General features: G+C 52.7%; 1 protein-coding gene across 1 annotated transcript in view; it reads right to left on the bottom strand.

Annotated features, from left to right (window-relative positions):
* Window positions 1–24112, bottom strand: part of LOC106806118 (rho guanine nucleotide exchange factor 28-like) — a 165404-nt gene that overhangs the window by 115687 nt on the left and 25605 nt on the right. Inside the window, exons 5-13 of the mRNA XM_014807972.1 lie at window positions 23461–23648; window positions 22765–22914; window positions 20858–21060; window positions 19060–19092; window positions 18052–18246; window positions 17513–17635; window positions 17109–17190; window positions 16807–16892; window positions 16184–16373 (exon numbers count right to left, since the gene is read on the bottom strand). Of these exons, the coding sequence (XP_014663458.1) occupies window positions 16184–16373; window positions 16807–16892; window positions 17109–17190; window positions 17513–17635; window positions 18052–18246; window positions 19060–19092; window positions 20858–21060; window positions 22765–22914; window positions 23461–23648 (1250 nt within the window). The remainder of the gene's footprint in view (window positions 1–16183; window positions 16374–16806; window positions 16893–17108; window positions 17191–17512; window positions 17636–18051; window positions 18247–19059; window positions 19093–20857; window positions 21061–22764; window positions 22915–23460; window positions 23649–24112) is intronic.

Below are 24112 nucleotides of genomic sequence, written 5' to 3'. Positions count from 1 at the left end.
GCGGGGGTGTGTCGGCGACCCCTCGCGTCGCCGCTGGTGTTGCTGCAAGCCGCAGCCGTGGCGCTGGAGCGCAGCACTTCCTGCGGTTGCCGGACCGCGCGGTAGATCGGCTCACGCCGGCAGCCGCCGTCCGCGGCGCCCGATTCTTCCTCGACGGCGTGTATTCTGCGGCAGAGGGCCCCCGCACGCAGCGTCGAGCCCGAGGCGCATCAGGCGCGCGGACGCGCGTCGAGGGCAGAAAAACAAGAAGGCGCGGTCGCGTCAGCGAACGAGCCGTGTAACCCGCGTACGCACGCGCGGCGCTGAGAAGCGACGAGAGCAGAGAGAGACCCGAGCAGTGAGCAGTGAGAAGACGACGAGTGGAGCATGCGATGACCGAGGGAGGGCTGGTGGCTGCCCCCACGCGAACACGTTGACTGGACCAGGTGTGCCGAGAGAACATTCCGCTAGCTAGCATAACACGTGATCGCATCTCAACACGGGGCGCGAGGCCAGATACACCGAGATGTGAGGGTGAGAGCACATCACTCGAGTTCAGACGGCGCAAGAAAGGCAGGAGGCAGGAGGAGGAGCGCAGGAGAGAGGAAGACGCAGAGAGCGAGAGAAGAGAGAGAGGATAATCTAATGCGTGCGATACGTGTGCAGATGCTGAGAGAAATGCGCGTAAAGTATATGCCATGTCGTTCGTCCTGTAGCCACACCCCTAACGACAACTGTCCCCGTTTATAGGCAAGCAAGAATTATGTCGCGGATAGATAGAGCGAGCGTACACACAGATAAGTACATTAGAGCATTTGTAGACATGCCCACAGCTATCCTAGTCGTAATCTCTATTCGCCGACCTCGAAACCAAAAGTGGCGCATGCAGGCCTAACTCGACCACTCACCAGGTTGCGATGTGCTCACTATAGGCTAGTCCACATATTATAACACCATGCAGAACAGACAGCACTGAAACTATTCGTGTTACACGGTAAAATATCGCGTTCACATGAACCGCGATATTAACGGTCCACCTATAATAGACTTGCACAAGAACGCGGAGCAATAAACGCAAGTATGGGGATGCAACGACTTGTTCACCAACTCGCATCTTAAGCATTAAAAAGTAATTAACGACACTACGTAGCAAACGCGCCGAAAGTGGACAGGCTAACACAACAAGAAAACGATACATCAGGTTCCGAACGAAGATCGCCCCGTTAGGAGCAAGTAAAATGCGGAACGACGACAGAGAGAAGTACAGAGGACGGCTATGGCCCAACGTTCACCTAGGCTTGCTTAAACGCTGCTAAACAGTGCGCACAAGCAGTTACCCCCTGCATCGCACAACGAAAATACACGCACCACATATACTCACCGAATCCAAGCTTAGCCCAAACGAAGACGCACTCATTCGGGGAGGTTTACATTTAACCTCCTTCAGGGCCAACGTCCTGCTTAGTGAGTTTGTTCCACCTTGCATTTCGCGGGTTGCGATTATGTTGGCCAATGCACAAGAGGTAAATGCAATCACTGCTCCGATGGCAGAGGAGACAGGCAGGTGTGAGGGATGCCCTGTGATGGCAGGTGCGTGAGGGATGCTGGTTGATGGCAGGTGTGAGGATCCTATGATGGCAGACGTGAGAAAGGCCAGCGTGTTGCAGGGAACTGCCTGTGATGGCAGATGAGAAGGCCAGGTGTGAGGGATGCCGTGAAGCGCAGGCTGTCCCAGGAATGCTGTGATAGCAGGTGAGAAGGCAGGTGTGAGGGCAGGCTGCTGATGCAGGTGTGATGACCAGGGTGTGAGGCGATGCTCTGATGGCAGGTGTCGAGGCATGCTGTGTCGTCGCAGCGTGGAGACGATGCTGTGATGCGCAGCGTGTGAGCGGATGCTGTGGAAGCCGCAGGTCTGTGAGGGATGCTCGTCGATGGCAGATCCGAGATGGGCACGGTGTGAACGGGTGCTGCTGATGCCAAAGACCGTGTGATCGTACAGAGTGTGCAGAGATGCTGCTGATGGCAGGCTGTGAGGATGCTGTGTATGGCAGGTTGACGAAGAACAACGCGTTGAGAGATGCCTGTGTATCGTGCAGGGTGAGGGATGCGTGTGATGGCAGCCTTGTGAGTGGATGCTGCTGAATGGCCAGGGCTGTGGAGCCATGCTGTGCATGGCAGTGTGAGGATGCTGTTGATGGCCAGGTGAGAAGACAGGTGGTGGGGCGAGGTTAGGCTGATGGCAGGTTGTGAAGGCAGTGTGAGGATGCCAAGATGCAGGCAGGTGTGACGGATGCTGGGTAGATTGGCAGGTGTGAGGAGATCGCTGTGAAGGCAGGCGTGTGCAGCGCGATGCTGTGATGGCAGCGCTTTGTGAGGGGATGCTGCTGAAGGCAGCGTGGTGAGGGATGCTCCTGCTCGGGATGGCAAGATGTGGCAGAAAGCAGCGATGTTGAGGCTGATTGCTTTTGTGATCGCAGGTTTGCAGAAGGTCATGGCTGTGAGGGTAATGCCTGGTGCATGACAGCGGGTTGTGATGGCAGGTGTGAGGGATGCCTGTGATGAGCAGGTGTGTCAGGGATGCTTGTGATGAGTAGAGCGAATGTTTAGACAGGGCAGCCGTGTGAGCGCGATGGCTTGTGCACTGGCAGGGATGAGTGAAAAGCAGGTCGTGAGGAATCGCTGTGATGGCAGGCTGAGAGCGCAGGGTGTAAGGGATGCTGGGGATGACCAGGGTGCTGATGGCAGTCGGATGTGAGGGATGCTTGTGATGGTCAGTGTGAGGGATGCTGTTTGAAGGCAAGAGCGTTTGTGCGAGGGGCATTTGCATGTTCTGATGGGCACGGTGGTGAGAGATTGGGCAGGTGTGAGGGATGCTGTCGATGGCCAGTGTGACTGCGCACACGTTGAGGCGATGCGGTGATGGCAGGTGGGAGCGGATGCTGGATGGAGCAGGTGGTGCAGGGACTGCTTGTTGAACGGCAAGCGCGTTTGCAGGGATGCTGTATGATGCACAGTCGTGATGGATAGCTGTGAGGCTAGCGTTGTATGAGCGATAATGCTCGTGATGGCAGATGAGCAAGCAGTGTGTGAAGCTGCGTTGTCTGTTGATGTCAGCGTGTGAAGGCACAGGTTGTGCAGGTATGCTGTCGATGGCACGATGCAGATGGGCAGGTGGCTGTAAGGTGCTGTGTACTGGCGCAGATGTGATGACTGAGGTGTGTGCAGGATGCCTGTGATGGCAGTGTGAGGGACTCGCGTGCACTGGCTAGACTGAGAAGGCAGCGGTGAAGGGTGCCTGTGATGGGCAGTGCTGATGGTCCAGGCTGTGAGTGGAATGTTTCTGTGAGTGGGCAGGTGTGAAGGCAGCGGTGCAGGGATGCCTGTGATGCGCAGGTGAGACGATGCTGTGTGATGAGCAGATGAGAAGGCAGATGTGGAAGGATGCGCTACGTGATGGGCAGGACGCGTGTGAGGGGGATGCTGTGAAGGGCCAGGTCGTCAGGGAGCTTGGCTGTCCGACATGGCACTGAATGAGAAGGCAGGCTGTGATGGCGATGCTGTGATGGTAGCGTGCTGCAAGGCAGGCTGTGAGGGATGATGTGATGGCAGGTGAGAACGGCAGGTGTGGAGGATGCTGTGACTGCATAGTTTGAAGGCATGATATAATGGAACGCTGCCAAAATGTGTCGGTGGGCACTCGTAGCCAGACGTGAACAAGATACTGCGTGTAGGCAAATGTGACAGCAACTGATGCTGTCCGATGCACAGCTGTGAAAGCAGGTGTGGAGGGGATCGCTGTGAAGGCGGCAGGTGTGAGGGATAGCTGTGATTGGGCCAGATGAGAAGGCAGGCTGTAATAGTGGTCGTGCCTGGTGATGTCAGAGTGTGAAGGCAGGTGCTGAGGGGTATGCTGTGCAGGGCATGGGTGTGAGGGATGTTCCCTGTGATGCGCAGGTCCGGTGATGGGTTACCGCTGCCTGGATGACAGGTGTGAGGGAATGGCCTTGCTGATGCGGCAGGTGTGCAGGAATGCCTTGATGGCCAGATTGAGCAAGGCAGCGTGGTGAGGGTGCTGTTGCATGTCAGTGTCGAAGGCAGGGGTGTGCAGGCGATGCTGTCGTGCCGCAGGTGCATGACGGGAGGGCTGTGATGGCCAGGGTGTGAGGGATGCTGTGATGGCAGAGAGAAGGCAGGTGCTGCGAGGGGATTGCCCTGTGATTGGGCAGGGCTGTTGAAGGCACAGGTGTGAGGCGATGCCTGTGATGGCCAGATGAGAAGGCAGGTGTGAGGCGATGCTGTGATGGCAAGCGTGAGAAGGCCAGGCTGTGAGGGTGCTGTGATGGCAGGCTGTGATGCAGTGTGAAGGAGGCGTGTGATGGCAGGTGCAGAAGCGCAGGTGTGAGGGACGGCTGTGATGGCCAGATGAGAAGGCAGCTGTGAGGCGATGCTGTGATGGCAGGTGAGAAGCGCATGGTGTGTAGAGATCTGTGATGGCCCAGCTGTTGAAGCAGGCTGCCTGAAGGTGCTGTGATGGCGCAGGATGAAGGCAGCGTGCCTCGAGGATCTGCCTGTGGATGGCAGCAGACGCCTTACCCTTGCTAACCCTCTTACTCCAACACGCGCCGCCTCCGCCTCGCACCGCCCACGGCCCGCGCCCACCTGTAACCTACTTCCTGCCTGCACCATCTTTCCGTCCTAGCTCCATCCTCCAGCCTGATAACAACCCGTCCACCTGCAACGTGCACCACCCACCCCCCACCCCTCCCCCGTCACTCCACGCCCCCACCCCCTCTACACCCAACCCCCCCTTCTCCCCCATCCTCCCGTCTCCATGCAGGAACCTCCCCCACCGATCCCTCACCCTCAATACCACTGCTTCACTCTCCTCACCGCTTTCACCACAACCACCCCCTACTCCCCTCTCACCTTCACGACACCCCACACCAAACCTGTTCCCCCCAACACTACGCACGCAAGTCTATGCACGAACTCAGTTACATACATATCTCATCTGAAACACGTCACGCATAGCCAAGTAGTGCAGAACCTCACGTTACATAGCATATCTCATCTGAAACTACGCACGCACCAAGGTATGGCGATGAACTCAGTTAGTCTATACATGATCTCATCTGAGCAACACACTACCGCCACGCACACGTACCCCGGCCCATGACCTCCATAAAGCCTCATCACTCACATATTCTCATCGTGCCTGGACAACAGCTAGAACACCCCCCAACAATCCGCTCATCGTTTACAGAAGCTCCGCTCTACATACGGCTACCATCCTTATCCTCCTCATCCTCGATAACCTACACGCGCCACTCGGCCCCCAACGCCTCACACACTGTCATTACCCGTTACACAGCACCAGCGCCGCACTCACTAACCCCAGGCATCCCCCATCGACGCCACCCCTCCTGCTAACTCTACACCACTCCTCTAACCCCTCTCAGCACAATACCCTTAATGCCACCAGACCACACCACCACCTCACCTACTATATCAGAAAACTTCAGGTTACTACATATCTCACGTTGTCAACATGCAACCGCACACAGCGTACTGCGCACCCCAGCTCATAAACACCTCCAGCTTAATAACACTTATTCACTCCTAATCCAGTCGTCAACACCCCTCACTCCACCCGCCCACTCCCCTAGACAATCCCCGCGTCTACCGCCCCACACCGTAACTCACCAAGTCACACTCCATCTAACACTCACTCCGTTCACCCACCCCCCTACCACCGTCATGCACTTCCTCAGCGCTTAATAACACTCGTCCCGCCACCCTCCATACACCCCTCCTCTCCACCCCCCTCCCATCAACCCCCCCTGTCCCCTTCCCCATCTCTCCCACCTCTTATATAGCCACCATAACCACCATCGTCCTCACCACTTGCCGCTCATCCTACCTCTTCAGACCCACCTCTAACCCAGCTCGTACCACCTACTCTCACCACCGGTCCCGCTAACTGCTAGCATACCTCTACCTCACACCTTCCACCACCCACTACCCCTAACGACACCCTCCCCTCTCACACATCCTCATCCCTATAGTCCCTTCCATCTATCTATATCTATCTCATCTATCGCTCTCGCACTCCCATAGCAAACTAAGCCACCGCCCTATCCCATACATCTCCTCCATCATCACCCTTCCATCCCACCCATCTCCCAACCACTCCCCTGCCAAACCCCACCACCCCAGCTACCCACCAACTACCTCTCACACCCCCCCTCTCACATTTAATCAATTACACACCCACCACCCTGCATCCCTCACACCCCGCTGTCATCTACCCAACAACATCACCCCGCACCACACTTCTCAATCATTAAAACCCCTCTCTACCTCATTGTCCCAAACAACACACACCCTTCCCTCTTTGTATCCCACTGGTTCGGCTGACCCCAGTTGGTACATGTCCCCATACCTCTTGCCCACCCACTCTCGTCCCTCTACACTCACCGCTACCAAATCGCTTGCACAGACGTCCCTCTCTTGGCGCACACCTCACGTTTCCACGTCGCGACCCCGACCAACTCGTCGCCTCTCTCCCACACCTGCCCCGCATCCCTCCTCCTTTGAGCTTTGCTCTCCTCCTGATACTCCTTATTTCGCATGCTACTACACAAACAGTATTCATCCGTCACACTCCCCGCTCACTCTCCCCGGACGCCCACACCCCCTGCTCCCCCCGCCACTTCCCTCCACGCTCACGCCCCTCCCGCTCTGGGCCCCCCATCACCTCCGCTGGCACCTCTCATCACCCTTCTTTACCCTCCCTCGGTTTACTCTCCCCACCTTCCCTCCTTCCCCGTCCCACTCCGCTCACCACCACCTACATCTTCTTCACAGACTCCCACCGCTACCCTTCGTTTTCACAGTCTCATTGCTTCTCTTTAATACCAATAGCCTGCGCCTAGTCCCGCATTCAACGTGAGACCAACGATCGCCTTCCCCGACAGCCCGCCAGCCCACACCCGACGCGAACCACCTCCGGCCTAGGCTCTATAATCCCCCTTACATTACACTCTTAGCGCCCTCCTTAAAGACCCCTCACCTAGAACTGATCACAGTCCTGTGCACATTCTACATCTGTTCCTAACCACACGTTACATGCCCCGCCGAGCGCAGCACCAAACTCTGATTCTCTAGCCCACCCCGTCTCCCACCTGAGAACTCTTCTTCTTCACACGCTTACCGCTTGATTTACCTGGTCTAGACCCCACATATAGCAACGATCCAGTAAGCGTAACGGAACAAGGCTACTGCCCATTTACCTAACTCACAACCTGATCCCTCCACACGTTACTGTTCTGGGGGTCTACACAGCGAACACATTCGAGAGCGCGGAGTCCTACTCCACACCCTCGCTCTCTTGTACTTCTCTCGTGTGCGGATCCAGAGGCACCTAGGCATCTAATTCCATCATAGGAGGTTAACGTCCCTTACCCAGTCTCTCTAACACCAGAAACCCTATATTCTACTCAGACTTGAAAAATTCATTTTGAAAGCCACTGTAGACACTCTGTCATACAAAAGACTTTGGTTTGTCTACAGGCCGGTTTATTTATTCGTGGAGCCGGGAGGCCGTTCTGTGAACATGCTACTCTGTCAAGAGAAACCCTCTTGGAACCCGCCCAACATCCGACCCAAGAATCTCTCATCATGATTTCTTTTCTTCAAATTTTGAAAACGCCACCATGCTATACTCTTATACCTTCACCAACGCGACTTTTGCCACGTTAGCCCAATCTCCTTTCTGCACCCGAGTCCCCTCTGTCTGAATTATCTCGATGACTAAATCAATGCTGAGACAACCTACAGAAAAACGCTACCATCTCTTCAAAGCGAATACAACGCTCTATACCCACCCGCAACATTTAGGATACTACAGTCAGCACAATCCCCCTCCCCCATCATGAAGGACCTATAAACTCACTCTTTACGAAAAACTCCTGCCCCCGCTTCCACCGCGCCCGACGTGCTGACACACTCACTGGATTAACGCTTTACCTGCCTCACTTTTCCCCTGTCACCGGCGTACATTGCTAAACGTCTCCGATGCTCGAGCGCCCCTCCAGCCTTCGCCGCACAGCGATAGCCAGTTGCACACAATTCCGCGGCGCTTCCACGTCAGAGAGTGATCCTGCGTTCACCAGCCCTTCTCGCGGAGCGTTCTTAAGTGAATGTCCACTCGAACATCAACCCACTTCGCCCGATAGCTGCATACCCAACTTCGCAACCTGAGCTTGCATGCTAAATTACCTACGCAACAACATACCAAAACATCTCAAAACAACAGAAAAACAAAAAATAAAATAAACAAAAAACAAAAAAATCAAAAAAAAAAAAACCCAAAACAAAAACAAAAAAACCACCCACCCCACCTCACCAAACACAATCGCTTTCTGTACGCCTGATCACACCGGTGGCGACACTCCCTGTACTGGGTTCGCCACGTGACCACCGGCTATGACGCTCAGCTCGACGACAACGAGATTGGCACGTGAGAGGAAGCTCACGGCCTGTCCTGACTCCCAGCTAATGCGCCGCCCCTCCATACACCTAGCACCCTTCGCGCGTGCCACGCCTCTATACTACTCTATTCACACCTCCAGGAAACCATATTTCATGCGGCAATGCGCTGTGAAGTACCCGAGCGAACCCGGGAAAAGTGAAGCGACATCTATTGACACCGCCAATTAATGCTCTCATTATGTTACTTTACTTGTCGCAAGTGTAGCCACTGTTTCGGATGCGTGACAACGATGATGGAGGACGGCTTGGTGATGATAATAATGATGACGATCGAACGCTCTCGGGCATCCCACCTACCCGCTCCCGCTCGACGACAATTTTCCTATGGGACGGTGACAACAGTGAGACAAGCGTGACGACATATGATATGACACTCTGATCAAAGTGACACCTAGCATTTAACATTTAAATCTCGGTTACGCACGTACTCGTATTTCCTCAACTGTGGGTTTATTGGCCTAATAGCGTCACAGTTGACCGTGAACACTCGCCTTATCATTGGCCCCCGTTCACCTTAACACACGCCACATAGCGTCTCTCTGCTCTACTGTTATTCTACTGCCCCAGACCGGCGCTTCCTGAGGTTCCCAGCGGAGGACCCCCACTCCTCTCTCACCACAGCGTAGCCAAGCGCACGGCGGTGATCACCCTAACTATACAACTCCGTTCCCGCATTGTCATATCCAACGTTACTAACATAACACATGTCCAATCTACCCCAACCCCCCCTACACACTATCAACACACGACGCTCACCCTCTCCGTACATCTTCCCTATATCCCGCGCCGTTTGATAGTGCGTCAGCCCTATGTACTGAATAGCCAGCTCGGTCCAACTAAAAATTGGCATAAGTCAAAGAGTAGTGCAGTTTACTGCGCCCCCAAGCCTGCCAGTGCGCCTCGGAACACTTGCTCCGGGCCCAATCCTGCAAGCAAAAAGCGCGAATTATAATCCACCCCTAGAACGACACAACAAACAAGTTCGCAAAGATTCTATGATTCTGCTAGTCAAAGTTCCTGGATATTAACATCGCACATTATTCACCGAAAATTTCCGCCAACCATTATTAAACTGAATATTGGACCGTTCTTTTTGGCCTGTCGCCAAACATCGCTCTCGCCTTTTATAAATACGCAATCTAGGTGACGTCTGTCACGTCGCTTTCCCTTATCATTGGGACCCCCGACACCATCTCGCCAATACATCAATCAATCAACACATGAAAGCTCTCCATCTAGTATTCTGAAAGTTCACTGCTCTACTCAAGTACTGAGCCATTTAAAATGAGTTAACACCCAGCGGTCAGCATCTAGTCGAAGCGCCACAAACTAGAAATCACAACAATGGCGGAAAAAAATCTAGATTTTTTAGGCCACCTATATATAATGTGACACACTCCAATAACGCTAGATACTTACGCGATACAGCTTACACACTATTATAAGCCCAACATGGATTATCTTGTTTACAACAGCATAGTGACCTATCTACAGTGTCTCTTTTCCTGCGTCGCTCCCCACCGCCGCCTCCAATATCACCCACCTCCTCCCTCCATGCTACGCAGACACCACCAATACTGCTCGACCAAGAGACGGCGTTTAATATTTCTACAAAATACCAATCAAACTATCTTCTCACACCTCGCAACCCACAACCTAGAAAAACTCCCCCAACCCACAAAGTCGCACACCCCTCCCCCCTCCATGTCCTTCATCACCACCGATCACCCGTCGTGTACACAAGTTCGATTTTCCAAATACTGCTTCAAACTTCATCGCGTATGACACGCCACCATATACTGCTCTCATGTAACTATTATGTAGCTAAATCACAGCCAATCCAGCGAACCACACACTGTCATGTTTAAATATGCCCACCACGTCTGCTCTTGACCCCTCCCCCTTCTACCTGACTCACCACCTGGGATCATCATCAACTCTATACCTTTATATACAGTAAGGCCTCGGCCCCAACATGAACCGCCCGACATTAAATTTTCCTTCGTACTTAGTGAAATCGAGAGCAGTAACACAAGGCGACTGTGCGGCATGAGACTCGCCCATTACCACAACACTGCTCATAACCTTGTCGCTCGCTGCCTGGGCAGAAATGGACTCTCGAACACTAGTTTTGCTCAATACATATTTCACTGACGCGTTTGACCCTATATCCCACAATACACAATGAACGCTCCGCGGTCTTCCATATTACACACGCGCATGCAAAGCCATATTGTGCCCATCGAACAATAACAGTCTCATTCTTCAGCGCGAAACGAATTTCCCATTTGTGCAACGCACATCTCGTTCGACACGCGGGGAGGGATCGACACTCGCCTCTGGAGCCTTGGTAGCGGGGGCCTCGGGTGGACCTTGAAAACCCCTGCACCCTGCTCGCAAACCGTCCCGTCTCTGCGCAGCCTTTAAATATAAGCCACCCCGCTCCCAGTTCATTGACTGCCCCACTAACAAGATATACCACACTGCTGCAACATTAACTTACTTGCACCTAGGCGGTATGTCCCCACTCACCTGTCCTGCTCAACATATAGCGCAGATATGACCTTGCGAACAAGTAGTCTGCTTCCTCTATATCTGTCACCGTGCCCGACATATTGCGCCCCCTTCTCGACGTCGCGTGACTATTCCCCATTCACTTGGCCCAACCTTCCATTGTCGCCTCCCCTTTTGCCCACATCCACACGTTGGTCTCCCAACATATCAGTCCCACCCCTCCTAATGGCGTGCGTATCTAGATAACCCCCGTGCATCCCGCCCCAACCACAAGCCTCCCATGATTATGCCCAATAATGCTGCCTTCGCGACCATCAATATTACCCTGCTGCTCACACATCCCACCCATTGATAGTTTTTTCCCATCATTTTCTTCCCTCTCTTCTTACTCACCTTTCGGACAAATATACCGCTCTGTCAATGCCGCTCCCGATCCCCCCCTCACGATACCTCAACACCACTCAGGAAGCCTGGTGCACGCAGCCCCCCCCCCGCGACCTCCGACCGCCACGCGCCAGTCGCCTACCACCCACTATCCCCCCCCTTACTGCAACCCACTGCCCGTATCCCCTCCACCCCCTCTCTACCCACCCACACACCCCTACGTCGGACCACTATTCCGAACCCGCTACGCTACCCCCTCACAACAGCTTTCGCTCCCGACAAAAGCCACTGCCGATTAGTTATCCCACCCGTACCTACCTCCTTACGTACGTGTCCTGCTTGCGCTATGCTCCAACGAACCAGATACAGTAACGCAGACCCGTCTTCCACCCCACTTTCGACCTCAAGACTGTAAGTACTAACATCCACTACCATACTCCCTCATACACCTGACATCACTTCACATCGCCAACACAACTACGTTGCCCTTCACACACTCACCCCTGACCTCCCTTTCGACCATTACCCCACTTCACATCCCCCCACTACTGATCCCTCACGCAACCCTCTTTCCATAACCCTCAAGCAAACCATCTTCACCCTCCCTACCCACCCACCTCTTCCCCTACCCCTCCACACCAAACCACTCTCCTCACCCCACTCCTACACCCTTCACCACACCCTACCCTCTCCTTCCCTCTCACCATCACCCACCTTACACCTACCTCACCTCACCTCCTTCCTCTACCTTCCGACCACCTCTACAGACTCGCAACACACCCTCACCTACCTTTCCCTACCCACCCCACGCTCTACACTACCTCACGCTACCTCTCCCCTACCTACCGCGACCTTTTCCTACTCCCAACCTTCCACCTACGCATCACCAAGCCTTTCCCTACATCACCACCTTTCCCTACCTCACCCACCTTGTCCTACCATCGCCCACCTTTTCCCACTTCACCAACCGTTCGCCTAGACCTCCCCTATCTCTTCTTCCTCCCCCTCCTCCACCCACCACCCCACCCCCACCCAACCCACCTCACCCACTCCTCTATCCCGCTACCCCCTACCCACCCTTCCCTTCCCTACCCTCAACCCACCTGCTCACACTTACCTACACCTACCATTACTCCCCCTACCCTCCCCACCCTTGACCCTGTACCCACGTAACTCTTCACCTACACCACCCTTCTCCCCTAACCCTCACCCCACCACAACCCTTACTCCCCTACCCACTCACCAACCTTTCCCTACCTCACCCACCTTTCCTATCCCTCACCTACCTTGTCCTACCGTCACCAACCTTGTCCTACGGCTCAACCTACCTTCGTTCCTACATCCACCTACCTTACCACTACCCCACGTACTTCCCCTAGCGGCGTGCACCCACGTTTTCGTACCTCACAACCTTCCCATACCTCCACCTACCTCCCCAACCTGCTCCCATCCACACCAGCACACACTCCCTCCACCCAACCTACTTCCCTACCACTCACCCCTCTCACCCACGTTCTCTTCCCTACCATCACCCTACCACCACCTCCATACGCCTCCACCTAACCTTTCCTACTCCCTCCCACCCAACCCTCTTACGTAGCACCTCACCCCCTCACCCTCGTATATTTTTCCCCTACCTTCATCTATCCCCTTCCTCCCTAACCCTCCACCCCACCTTTCCCTACCTCAACTTCCCCACCTCTCTTTTACTCATCAGCCCCATTTCTCACACCCCACCACACCCGCCTCACCTACCTTTCACCCTATCCTGGACATCCCCCCCCCCTATCTCCACCCAACCTTCTTCCCTACTCACCCACCCTCTTTCCCATATCTCCCCACAATCCAATCACACCTTCCCCTACCTCACCCCACCCTTTCTCAACCTACCTCCTCCCACCGCCCCTACCTCACCCACCCTTACACCGTAGCCTCACCCACCTTCCCGCTAACCATCCTTCCACAGCCCACACCTCTTCCCCCTAACCACCGTCACCCGCACGCCCTTCTTCCCACCACCTTCTCCTCACGCTACTTGGCGCCTTACCCGTGGCGCCGTGTGTCCCCGCCACCTCCTCTCCTCACCTCCTCCCCTTACCCCCCCACCCACCTTTTCCTACTCCCCTCCACTCCACACCTCTTTCTCCCTCCCTACCACGTCTACCCCAACCACCTTTTTCCTCTTCATGCACCCACCACCACCCACCCTCACCTACCTCTATCCCTTCCTCTACCCTTCCACCACCCCTTACACTGGCATCATCCACACACGCCCACCACTTCACCTACCTCACCCACCCTTCTTCCTGACATCACCCACCGTTTCCCGTACCTCACGTACATTTGTCTACATATCACCCACCTTACACAACTTACAAGCTATCTCACACCAAACGCTTTCCGCTACTCACCCAACCCTACTTCCCCTACATCGCCCCACCTTTCCCTAACCTCACTTACCGCTTTCGCTACCTACCCACCTTTTTCCTACCTCACCTACCTTTCCCTACCTCACCTCCACCTTACACTAACTCCACATCCACCTTTCCCTACCTCACCCACCTTTTCCTACCTCCCCACCTTTCCTACCTCACCACTTCTTCCTACCTCACCCACTTTTCCCTACATCACCCACCTTTTCCCTACAACATCCACCTTTCCCTGACCTCACCACCTTTTCCTACATCACCCACTTTCCTACCCTCACGTACCTTTTCCTACATCACCACCTCTACACTAAACCTCACACCTTTCTACTACCACCGTTTCCCTACCTCACCCACCTTTTTCCTACCTCACCCCCACTTTTTACCTACCCACTGTCTACACCCACCTTTTTCCTACAACATCCACCTTTCCCTACCTCACCCACCTTTTCCCATACCCACCCCACCTTTCCCTATCTCCGTACCTTTCCTACATACACCACTTACACCTAACTCACTTACCTTCCTACTCCACCTTCACTCACCTTTCCACCAACCCACCCTTTCCTCACATCACCACCTTTTCCTACAACATCCACCTTTCCCTAACCTCACCCACCTTTTCCTACCACTCACCCACCCCACTTTCCCTACCTCTAGCGTAACCTTCTCCTACATCACCACCTTACACTAACTACTTACCTTTTCCGACCTGCACCCACTTTTCATCATCACCCACCTTTCCCCTACCCTCGACCCACCTTTCCTACATACCCGACCTCCACCTACCTTCCCTACCTCACCCACCTTACACTAACTCAGTCCTTCCCCTACCTCAACCACATTTTTCCTACCTCACCAACCTTCCCACTACCTCACCCTACCTTTCCCTACTCACCTTACTTACCAACCTTCCCCTACTCACCTACCCTTTTCCTACATCAACACTCACACACCTTACAACGCTTCCCCTACGTTTCCATACTGCCTACACCTCACTCACTTTACCCCATCTACTCTCACCTAACACCTTTTCCTCACATCACCACCACCGACAGCCACCCTCACCAACCTTTTTCCTACCCTCACACTTACCTTTCCTAAACCCACCAACCTTTAACACTAACTCACGTACGCTTCCCCAAACCTCCACCCACCTTTTCGTACCTCACCAACCTTCCACTACTCAACCCGTTACCTTTCCCTACTTCAACCAACCTTTTCCCTAACCTACTCTACCCACCCACCTTTTCCTACCTGTCCCCTACCTCACCCACCCTTACACTAAACTCACGTAACCTTCCCCTACCTCACACCACTTTTCCTACTCTCACCAACCTTCACTACCTCCACCTACCTTTCCCTACCTCCACCCTACCTTACCAACCTTCCCCGCTACCTCACCTACCTTTTCCTACATTCACCCACCTGTACACCTACCCTTACCAAACCTTCCCCTTACGTTTCATAACCTCACCACACCTTTTCCCTACCTCACCTACCTTTTCCTACACACCAACACCACCCAACCTCACCAAACCTTTCCCTACCTCACCTAAACTTTTCCTAAATCACCAACCTTAACACTAACTCACGTACCTTCCCCAACCTCACCCACTCTTTTCGTCCTCACACCGCACCTTTCCACTTACCTGCACCTTAACTTTTCCCTACTTCACCAACCTTTTCCTACCTCACCTAAAACCTCACACCACCTTTTCTCTACCTTCCCCTAACACCACCCCACCTTACACTACTTAATCCTACCTTTGCCTACTCACCACCACCCCTGTACACTACCCTAGCCGCACCTCGGACACTACGTACAGCTACCTGCAGAGCGCACCCGTTTCCTACCTCACCACCTTACACTTACCTCATCCACCTTACACTACCTCACCCACCTTACACTAAACCCTCACCTACCTTTATCCCTACATCTACACCTCTCACCTCTCCCCGCCTAACCTACACTATTGAGACAGAGACATTCTGTAAAATATGCCGAATTTCACACGACACTAACTGACATTAATAAAGCAATCGGGGTGTCACCAGGCACAAAACAGACATTAACACTGGTCACACCGGTGTGTGCTCAAGTTGCAGCTGGTATCTATACCGCCCATATTTAACAGGGCGATAGCTCACTCACCAACAAAAATAACCACTCTTACTCACGACGTATGCGTAGCTGAGTATCACTCATCTGCTAGCATAGCATCTTAGTTCGTCACCACTCGCCTCACCATAAGCACAAATAACCACCCTCGATCGGCAACGACGCCACGCGTCGCTGCCACCACAAGGGGGCGCTGCACACCTACCTTCGGGCGGACAGGTCTCGACAGCGCTGCGGATTGACGCGATCCACAGCTTCTTGCGCTTGTTCGACGGACATACCATCTCGTACATCTCCGGGTCCTTGCGGTTGGAGCTGAGCAGGTAGAGACCACAGCTGTCCTCCTTGCCCGCCTTCTCACGCACGAGCAACTTTTGCAGAGACACGACGCCGCTCTGTAACGACGCACGACAGTATGATTATGTAACCGATATTTATCAATGTATTTGTATAACTTATCGTCTTTCATCATCATCACCGTCATCGTCATCGTCATCGTCACCGTCATCATCACCATCATCATCATCCTCATCATCATCATCACCGTCATCATCATCATCATCATCATCATCCTCATCGTCACCGTCATCGTCACCGTCATCATATCATCATCATCATCATCACCACCATTATCATCATTACCAACAGAGATTTTTACCATTTTACGGAATGACATAATCCCGCTTTACAACACACAGTGGCGTGACTCGACTCAAACACTCCCATCAATCTCTCTCTATATGTGTTTATCTGCATCCCCACCCCTCCCCTCTCCCTATGACTCTCTCTCTCTCTCTCTCTCTCTCTCTCCCTCTCTCTCTCTCTTACCTTGCCATCCTGAGACACAAACTGGTATTTTTGATTGCTTTCTTGTAGAAAGAAGATCACATCCGTCAGTAGTATCGCTAGCACCTCTGCAATAATGAGTGCATGGCTGTGAACCCGCGTGAACAGGCAGGCACCTACCTGTATTCACCACCAGAGCCTAACTCCACCACTACTAGAAGTTAGATCACGGCAATATCAGAATCTCGCTGCCTTTCGGAAATCCACACGCTTAATTTTTTCCCAACAGCAAATGGATTAGCAGACCGATCGCAACTCATTCTTGGGGCACGATAAGCACTCACCTATGAGTTTTCCCCGTGCAGTTTTCCAGTACAGCCTGCCCTCGTGTAGTAACTTCCTGTTCCCCGAGAGCAGGTCCGATTTCTGCAAAGCACGTGTAAAACATCGACTCATTCAGATTGGTGACAACATCTGCGTGTTATATTATCAGTGTGTATCCCCACATAGGCCGCTAATGCCAAAAATGCCAAAACACAAAAACGATTATTCTCGGACACAGGTTAGCGACACGTTTTGCAGAATTTAATAGGCGTATAAGAGTTTTTTACATGATATATTATATTATAAGAAATAAGAAGAATAAGAATAAGAATATAATAAGAAGTCATATACTGCTGCAAAGACCGGCAAACATCTTAACGTTCGTGGACAATGTTTACAAGGGTCGCACTGCTCCAACGTGTACCTTGAAGCCCCTTCCACCCTTGAAGATTCCGACAGACTTGGAGTCAATGCGATTGTAGATATCCACTAGCCGCTTCTGTCTCTCATGGTAGGCAATCGCTTCGTCTATGCTCCTCAGCACTTGCTGCAATAAAGCATAGAACACACGACTAGCAACACGCTTACCAACAAGCAGCGAACCCACCGACCTTCGTCTGACGATAAGTGAACTCACTGTTATGAACACACAGACTTACAAACACCCACATATATGAACATGCAAACCTACAAACAACACACTGTTCACGATTTACACATGAACGACTATGCTGCACAAGAGACGTCGTTCCGAAAAATCCGATTCGAAATCCTGTTCGCCGTAAACCAGAATTTAGACATGAATCCGTTCAGGAGGCACACAGCGGGCAGTTCATATGCCGCGTTCGCAGGGAGTGAGATGAGCAATGGAGCGTCACCCACATCCCGGCTCTGTGACCCCCTCCCCGCTGGCCCCACCCCTGACTGCCGGGCAGAGGCCGAGAGTGGAACGAGTTCTCCTACCCAGTCCAGATCCAGGTTGGGTCGGAACGTGAGCCGCCGCTGCTGCTCGCCGCCCAGCAGGCGGCCGCACTTCACGACGCACCGTCGCCGCCACCGCACCAGCATCGCTCGCGCGAGGAAGTCACACACAGATGAGGGGGACTTCAGTCGGTTGCTGCCTGCGTGACCAGCGACGGCTGGAGCGACTCGCGCGCGCTGCCAAGCCGATGCGTGGCTAGTTATTACAGACGTACTACCCAACTTGGATATATAGCGAATCTACGCGTGATGGCACAAATATTGACAATTACCGCCCGCGCAGTTCGCACTCCTATTCCGCCCCCACCCCCTTGCCATACGCCCCCACACACATACACACACACACACGCACGCACGCACGCACGCATGCACGCACACACACTCACGCGGACGCAGGAACACACACACACACACACACACACACACACACACACACACTCACGTGGACGCACGCACGCACGCACGCACGCACGCACGCACACGGCAGTGCTACTCTGCTGCAGAGGCAACACTGTCCGCCTGACGGTCGGATCACACGCTGATGTTTGCTGGACAGATGTTTGCTGGATGTACGCCCGCACCGCACCGACTACACACATTCGGCTCGATGTTTATTTACAAGCCTTATCAGCGACGTTGTCACTGTTGTCGCGTTGCGTCGGTCTCATCAAAGCAAACAGCCAGCGCTGTTGTATTTGATCGTGGTGCTGACCCAAGATGGAACGCCGTACGCGCATGCACACACGCATGCATGCATGCAGGCACGCGCGCACACATACACACACACTGCCACATCTACCTGTTACTATCTCATACAGCGTACAGCAACAAACAATCATTTCTATCTCATAATACCATATAGAGCGTACAGCAACAAACAATCATTCCTGCTACCAATAAATACATTTCACTGCATACTAAGACAGCAATTAATTGATCATCTACCTGCTTAGCAGCATACACTAGACTAGAGGCTACGACAACACTCACCTCTTCCCACGTCTTAATCTCTAACCACGCGCACTACGAAACAAGTGTAAAATTGCTACTAAACATGAGGCGAAAAACCCTGCAACCGTACCTGCTAGCGCAGCGAACCGCACGCGCCAGTGTGTTCGGAGGCACAAGTAAAGTGGGCAGGGATGCGTAACGAAGGCAGGAACAGGTAACGCAGGCAGGAACAGGTAATGCAGGCAGGTACAGGTAACGCAGGCAGGAACAGGTAACGCAGACAGGAACAGGTAACGCAGGCAGATACAGGTAATGCAGGCAGGAACAGGTAATGCAGGCAGGGATGGGTAATGCTTTTAAATGAAAGAGCATACAAAAGTATGCAAGTGTACCAATTTTCACACTTTTTTCACAATTTGAACGATTTAGATGATATTCTGACCTAACCGACTGTACTAATAGAATATCTGTTAGGAGTGAATTATTGATGACTATCAATGCTGAGAAAACGTACATCTTCAAAGGAATAAACGTTAACCTGACATAGTGAATACTACAGTCACACAAATCCCCCTCCCCCATAGAAGACCTATAAACTCACTCTTACGAAAAACTCGGGTGTGAAATATGGATTAACGTTTACCGCTCACTTTTCCCTGTCACCGGGTTACGTTGGTAAAATTCTCCGATGGGCGTCGCGCACAGCGAGCAGTGCACGAAATTGCGGTCGCTTCGTCAGAGAGTGATCTGGTTCAGCCTCTGCGAGTTAAGTGAATGTCATCGATAAACTTGCGATGCTGATACATGAACTGAGTTTGTAACGCTTTCTTTTACCCTGATACACAGGTGGCGACACTTGTACTGGTCGCAGTGACCACGGCTATGACGTCAGACGACAACGAGATTGGAGTGAGAGTGAAGCGGTGTCGACCCAGTATGTCGCCCTCTATAATAGATCGCGCGTGCGATACTGCATTCCACCTCCAGGAACATATTTCATGCGAATGCGGCTGTGAAGTACCCGAGGAACCCGGGAGAAGGAAGCGACATCTATTGACCGCAATTAAATGCTCGTCATTATGTTACTTTACTTGTCGCAAGTGTAGCCACTGTTGATGATGGTCACAACGATGATGGAGGAGGTTGGTGATGATAATAATGATGACGATGAAGCTTGTGACGACAATTTTTATGAGGACGGTGACAACAGTGACACAAGGTGACGACATAATGATATGACACTGATAAAGTGACGCCTAATTTACATTTAAATCTGGTTACGGCACGTCTCGTATTAATGTAGTGTTTATTGAATAGCGTCAGTTGATGAAACACTGCTATCATTGGCGTTACCTTAAAGGGACAGTAGCCTCTAAGATTTTACTGCATACAACTGTACTTACTGTATAACAAATCGTCTATACCCACATGTATTTGTCACCAGATACTTAATTAATTATTTACACATCAACGCTACGAAATTTGAACGGCGCCATGACACCCGCGACCGTGCTGCCACCCTGTGAGAGAGAGAGAGAGAGAGAGAGAGAGAGAGAGAGAGAGAGAGAGAGAGAGAGAGAGAGCGAGAGAGAACAGAGCAAGGAGAGACAGCAGATCTAGAGAAAGGGAGAGTGAGAGAAAGAGAGAGAGAGAGAAGAGAGAGAAAGAGAGAGAAGAAAGAAAGAGATAGAGACAAAGAGAGAGAGAGAGAGAGAGAGAGAGAGCGCACGAGAAAGAAAAAAGAGAGACAGACAGACAGAAAGACTAACATGAACTGGCACGTCTCCCCTCCCACTTAGCATCGTTAACAACAGCTGCAGGAGCACGCACGACTCACCGCAACGAACGCCTGGAACTTGCGGTCGGTCTTCAGCAGCAGCTTGTACTCGGCGTCTGCCTCGAGCCGGCGCGCGCAGAAGTTGCCGTAGGCGTGCTTCAGACCCTCACCCGATGCGCCGCCAAAGAACTCAACGAGGATGTCACCGATTTCGTCAATGGCGGCCGCGTGCCGCTGCCGCTCACGCAGGTTCTGCAGGAACGCTGAAACACACGGCAGCCACACGATGAAACACGGGAGACACGAGCTGAAACACATGGCAGACACGTGCTGAAACACACGGCAGATACGTGCTAAAAGACACGGCAGACGCGCGCTGAAACACATGGCAGACACGTGCCAAAACACACGGCTGACACGCGCTGAAACACACAAAGACACGCGCTAAAACACACGCAGACACGCGCTGAAACACACCGCAGCAAACACGCAATGAAAGACACGACAGACAATCGCTGAAAGATACGGCAGACACGCGATGAAACACACAGCAGACACGTGCTTAAACACACAACAGACGCGTGCTGAAAGACATGGGAAACACGCATTGAAAGACATGGCAAACACGCGCTGAAAGACACGGCAGACACATACTGAAACACACGACAGAAACGCGCTGAAACACATAGAAGACACGCGCTAAAACACCCAGCAGACATGTGCTGAAACACACAGCAGACACGCGCTTAAACACACAGCAGACGCATGCTGAAAGACACGGGAAACATGAATTGAAACACACGGCAAATACGTGCTGAAACACACGGGGGACACGCACTGAAACACATGGCAGACACGCGCTAAAAGATACAGGAGACACGTGCAACACACGGAACACACGCGCTGAAACACACTCAGACACGCGCTGAAACACACTACAGCAAACACGCAATGAAAGACACGACAGACACGCGCTGAAACACACGACAGACACGCGATGAAACACACAGCAGACAAGCGCTTAAACACACAACAGACGCGTGCTGAATGACATGGGAAACACGCATTGAAAGACACGGCATACACGCGCTGAAACACAACAGACACGCGCTGAAACACATAGAAGACACACGCTGAAACACACGGCAGACATGCGCTGAAACACACAGCAGACACGTGCTGAAACACACAGCAGACACGTGCTTAAACACAAAGCAGACGCATGCTGAAAGACACGAGAAACACGCGTTGAAACACACGGCAAATACGTGCTGAAACACACGGGGGCCACGCACTGAAACACATGGCAGACACGCACTGAGAGATACGACAGACACGCGCTGAAACACACGGCAGACACGCGATGAAACACACAGTAGATACGCGCTTAAACACACAGCAGGCGCGTGCTAAAAGACACGGGAAACACGCGTTGAAACACACGACAAATACGTGCTGAAACACACGACAGACACATACTGAAACACACGGCAGACACGCGCTGAAACACACGACAGACACGCGCTGAAACACATAGAAGACACGCGCTGAAACACACGGCAGACACACGCTTAAACACAAAGAAGACACGTGCTGAAACACACGACAGACAAGCGCTGAAACACATGGCAGACATGCGCTGAAACACATGGCAGACACGCGCTGAAACACACGACAGACACGCGCTGAAACACACGACAGACACGCGCTGAAACACATGGCATACATGCGCTGAAACACAGACTAGCCAATCATGGAGGAATATGTCTGACTAACCAGCCTGTCCTAATTTCGAAATTATAATTTCTACAACATAGGTTATATAGGTTATACCCTATTGTAAAACAAATCAAAATCCGCCAGTCCTGCGCAAAGGTTGCCAGTCCCGACCTGAGAGATGGGGTGCTATTTCCAACACAGTAACTAACAGCAATAGGAGTGTGGCTAGCGAGATAAGTGGAAGGTACCTGTGTGCAGCTCAAGCAGTTCATCAAGGTTGGGGAACACTCGGTTGATGATGTCATTGCTGAAGTTGAGTTCGATGCGCATCGGCTCGAGGAATATCTTCTGCATGACCTTCAGCGTGCGACAGTGGTGCTTCTCCGTCTGAATCAACTCTGCAAGCAAGTAAACGCCTGTTACCTCGCGCGCTCACTCACACGCAGCAGCCGAGACACGCGCATAGGCCACGCGATGCCACACTAGTGTCCACATATGCTTGTAATCTTCACGCACTGCTGCTACAGTGCACACTGCTCGATATGCCGCACACATAGGTACGACCAGTGAGAATGATACCCACATATCCCCCCATCTGTCACAATACTCAGTGTACTCAATTCTACTCAAATACAACCTAACATTTCTCACACGCATGCTCATGTAAGAGCTGTCACTATCTGTCATGTACGTGTCACCGTGGTCACAGTCCCGTCACACTATCCCTCATGCACCTGCCACCGCGGTCACAGTACTGTCACACTCTCCCTCATGTACGTGTCACCACAGCCAGTCCTGTCACACTATCCCCCATGTACGTGTCACCGCGGTCACAATCCTGCCCCACTATCCCTCATGTATGTGTCACTGCAGTCACAGTACACCCCCACTATCCCTCATGCGGTCACAGTCCTGTCACACCCACGCCACCGCCGCGCACGCACCGAATATCACGTCTTGTCTCTTGATGTCTTTGGCACTCATCTTCTTCAGCATCTTCTTGTCGACGGTGAGACTCCACGCCTCGGGCTCGTGCTCGTTCGCCTTCAGATCGGGGTCCTCGCGCGCCGCCCGGTCCAGCGAACCGCTGTCCTCCAGCGACTCCATCGAGGCCGAGCGCACACTGTTGATACTGCAAGACACCATGTACGACGGATTAGCGGCTGCAAGACACCACACAGGGTGGATTAGAGGGTGCAGGACACCGTGCAGGATGGGTTAGAGGGTGAGGCATCATGTAGGATGGGTTAGAGGGTGAGACATCATGTAGGATGGGTTAGAGGGTGAGACATCATGTAGGATGGGTTAGAGGGTGAGACATCATGTAGGATGGGTTAGAGGGTGAGACATCATGTAGGATGGGTTAGAGGGTGAGACATCATGTAGGATGAGTTAGAGGGTGAGACATCATCTAACCCATCGCTACATTGATGCCTCTCACCCTTCTAACCCAAAGCCTACATTGATGTCTCACCCCTCTAACTCATCCTACATTGATTGTCTCACCCTCTAACCCATCCTACATGATGTCTCACCCTCTAACCCATCCTACATGATGTCTCACCCTCTAACCCATCCTACATGATGTCTCACCCT

This window comes from Priapulus caudatus, unplaced genomic scaffold (genome assembly GCF_000485595.1).
Source record: "Priapulus caudatus unplaced genomic scaffold, Priapulus_caudatus-5.0.1 Scaffold143, whole genome shotgun sequence".
Classification (NCBI taxonomy): Eukaryota; Metazoa; Priapulida; class Priapulimorpha; order Priapulimorphida; family Priapulidae; genus Priapulus; species Priapulus caudatus.
Note: the sequence above shows the minus strand (reverse complement) of the source record. Positions and strands in the feature narration are given on the sequence as shown.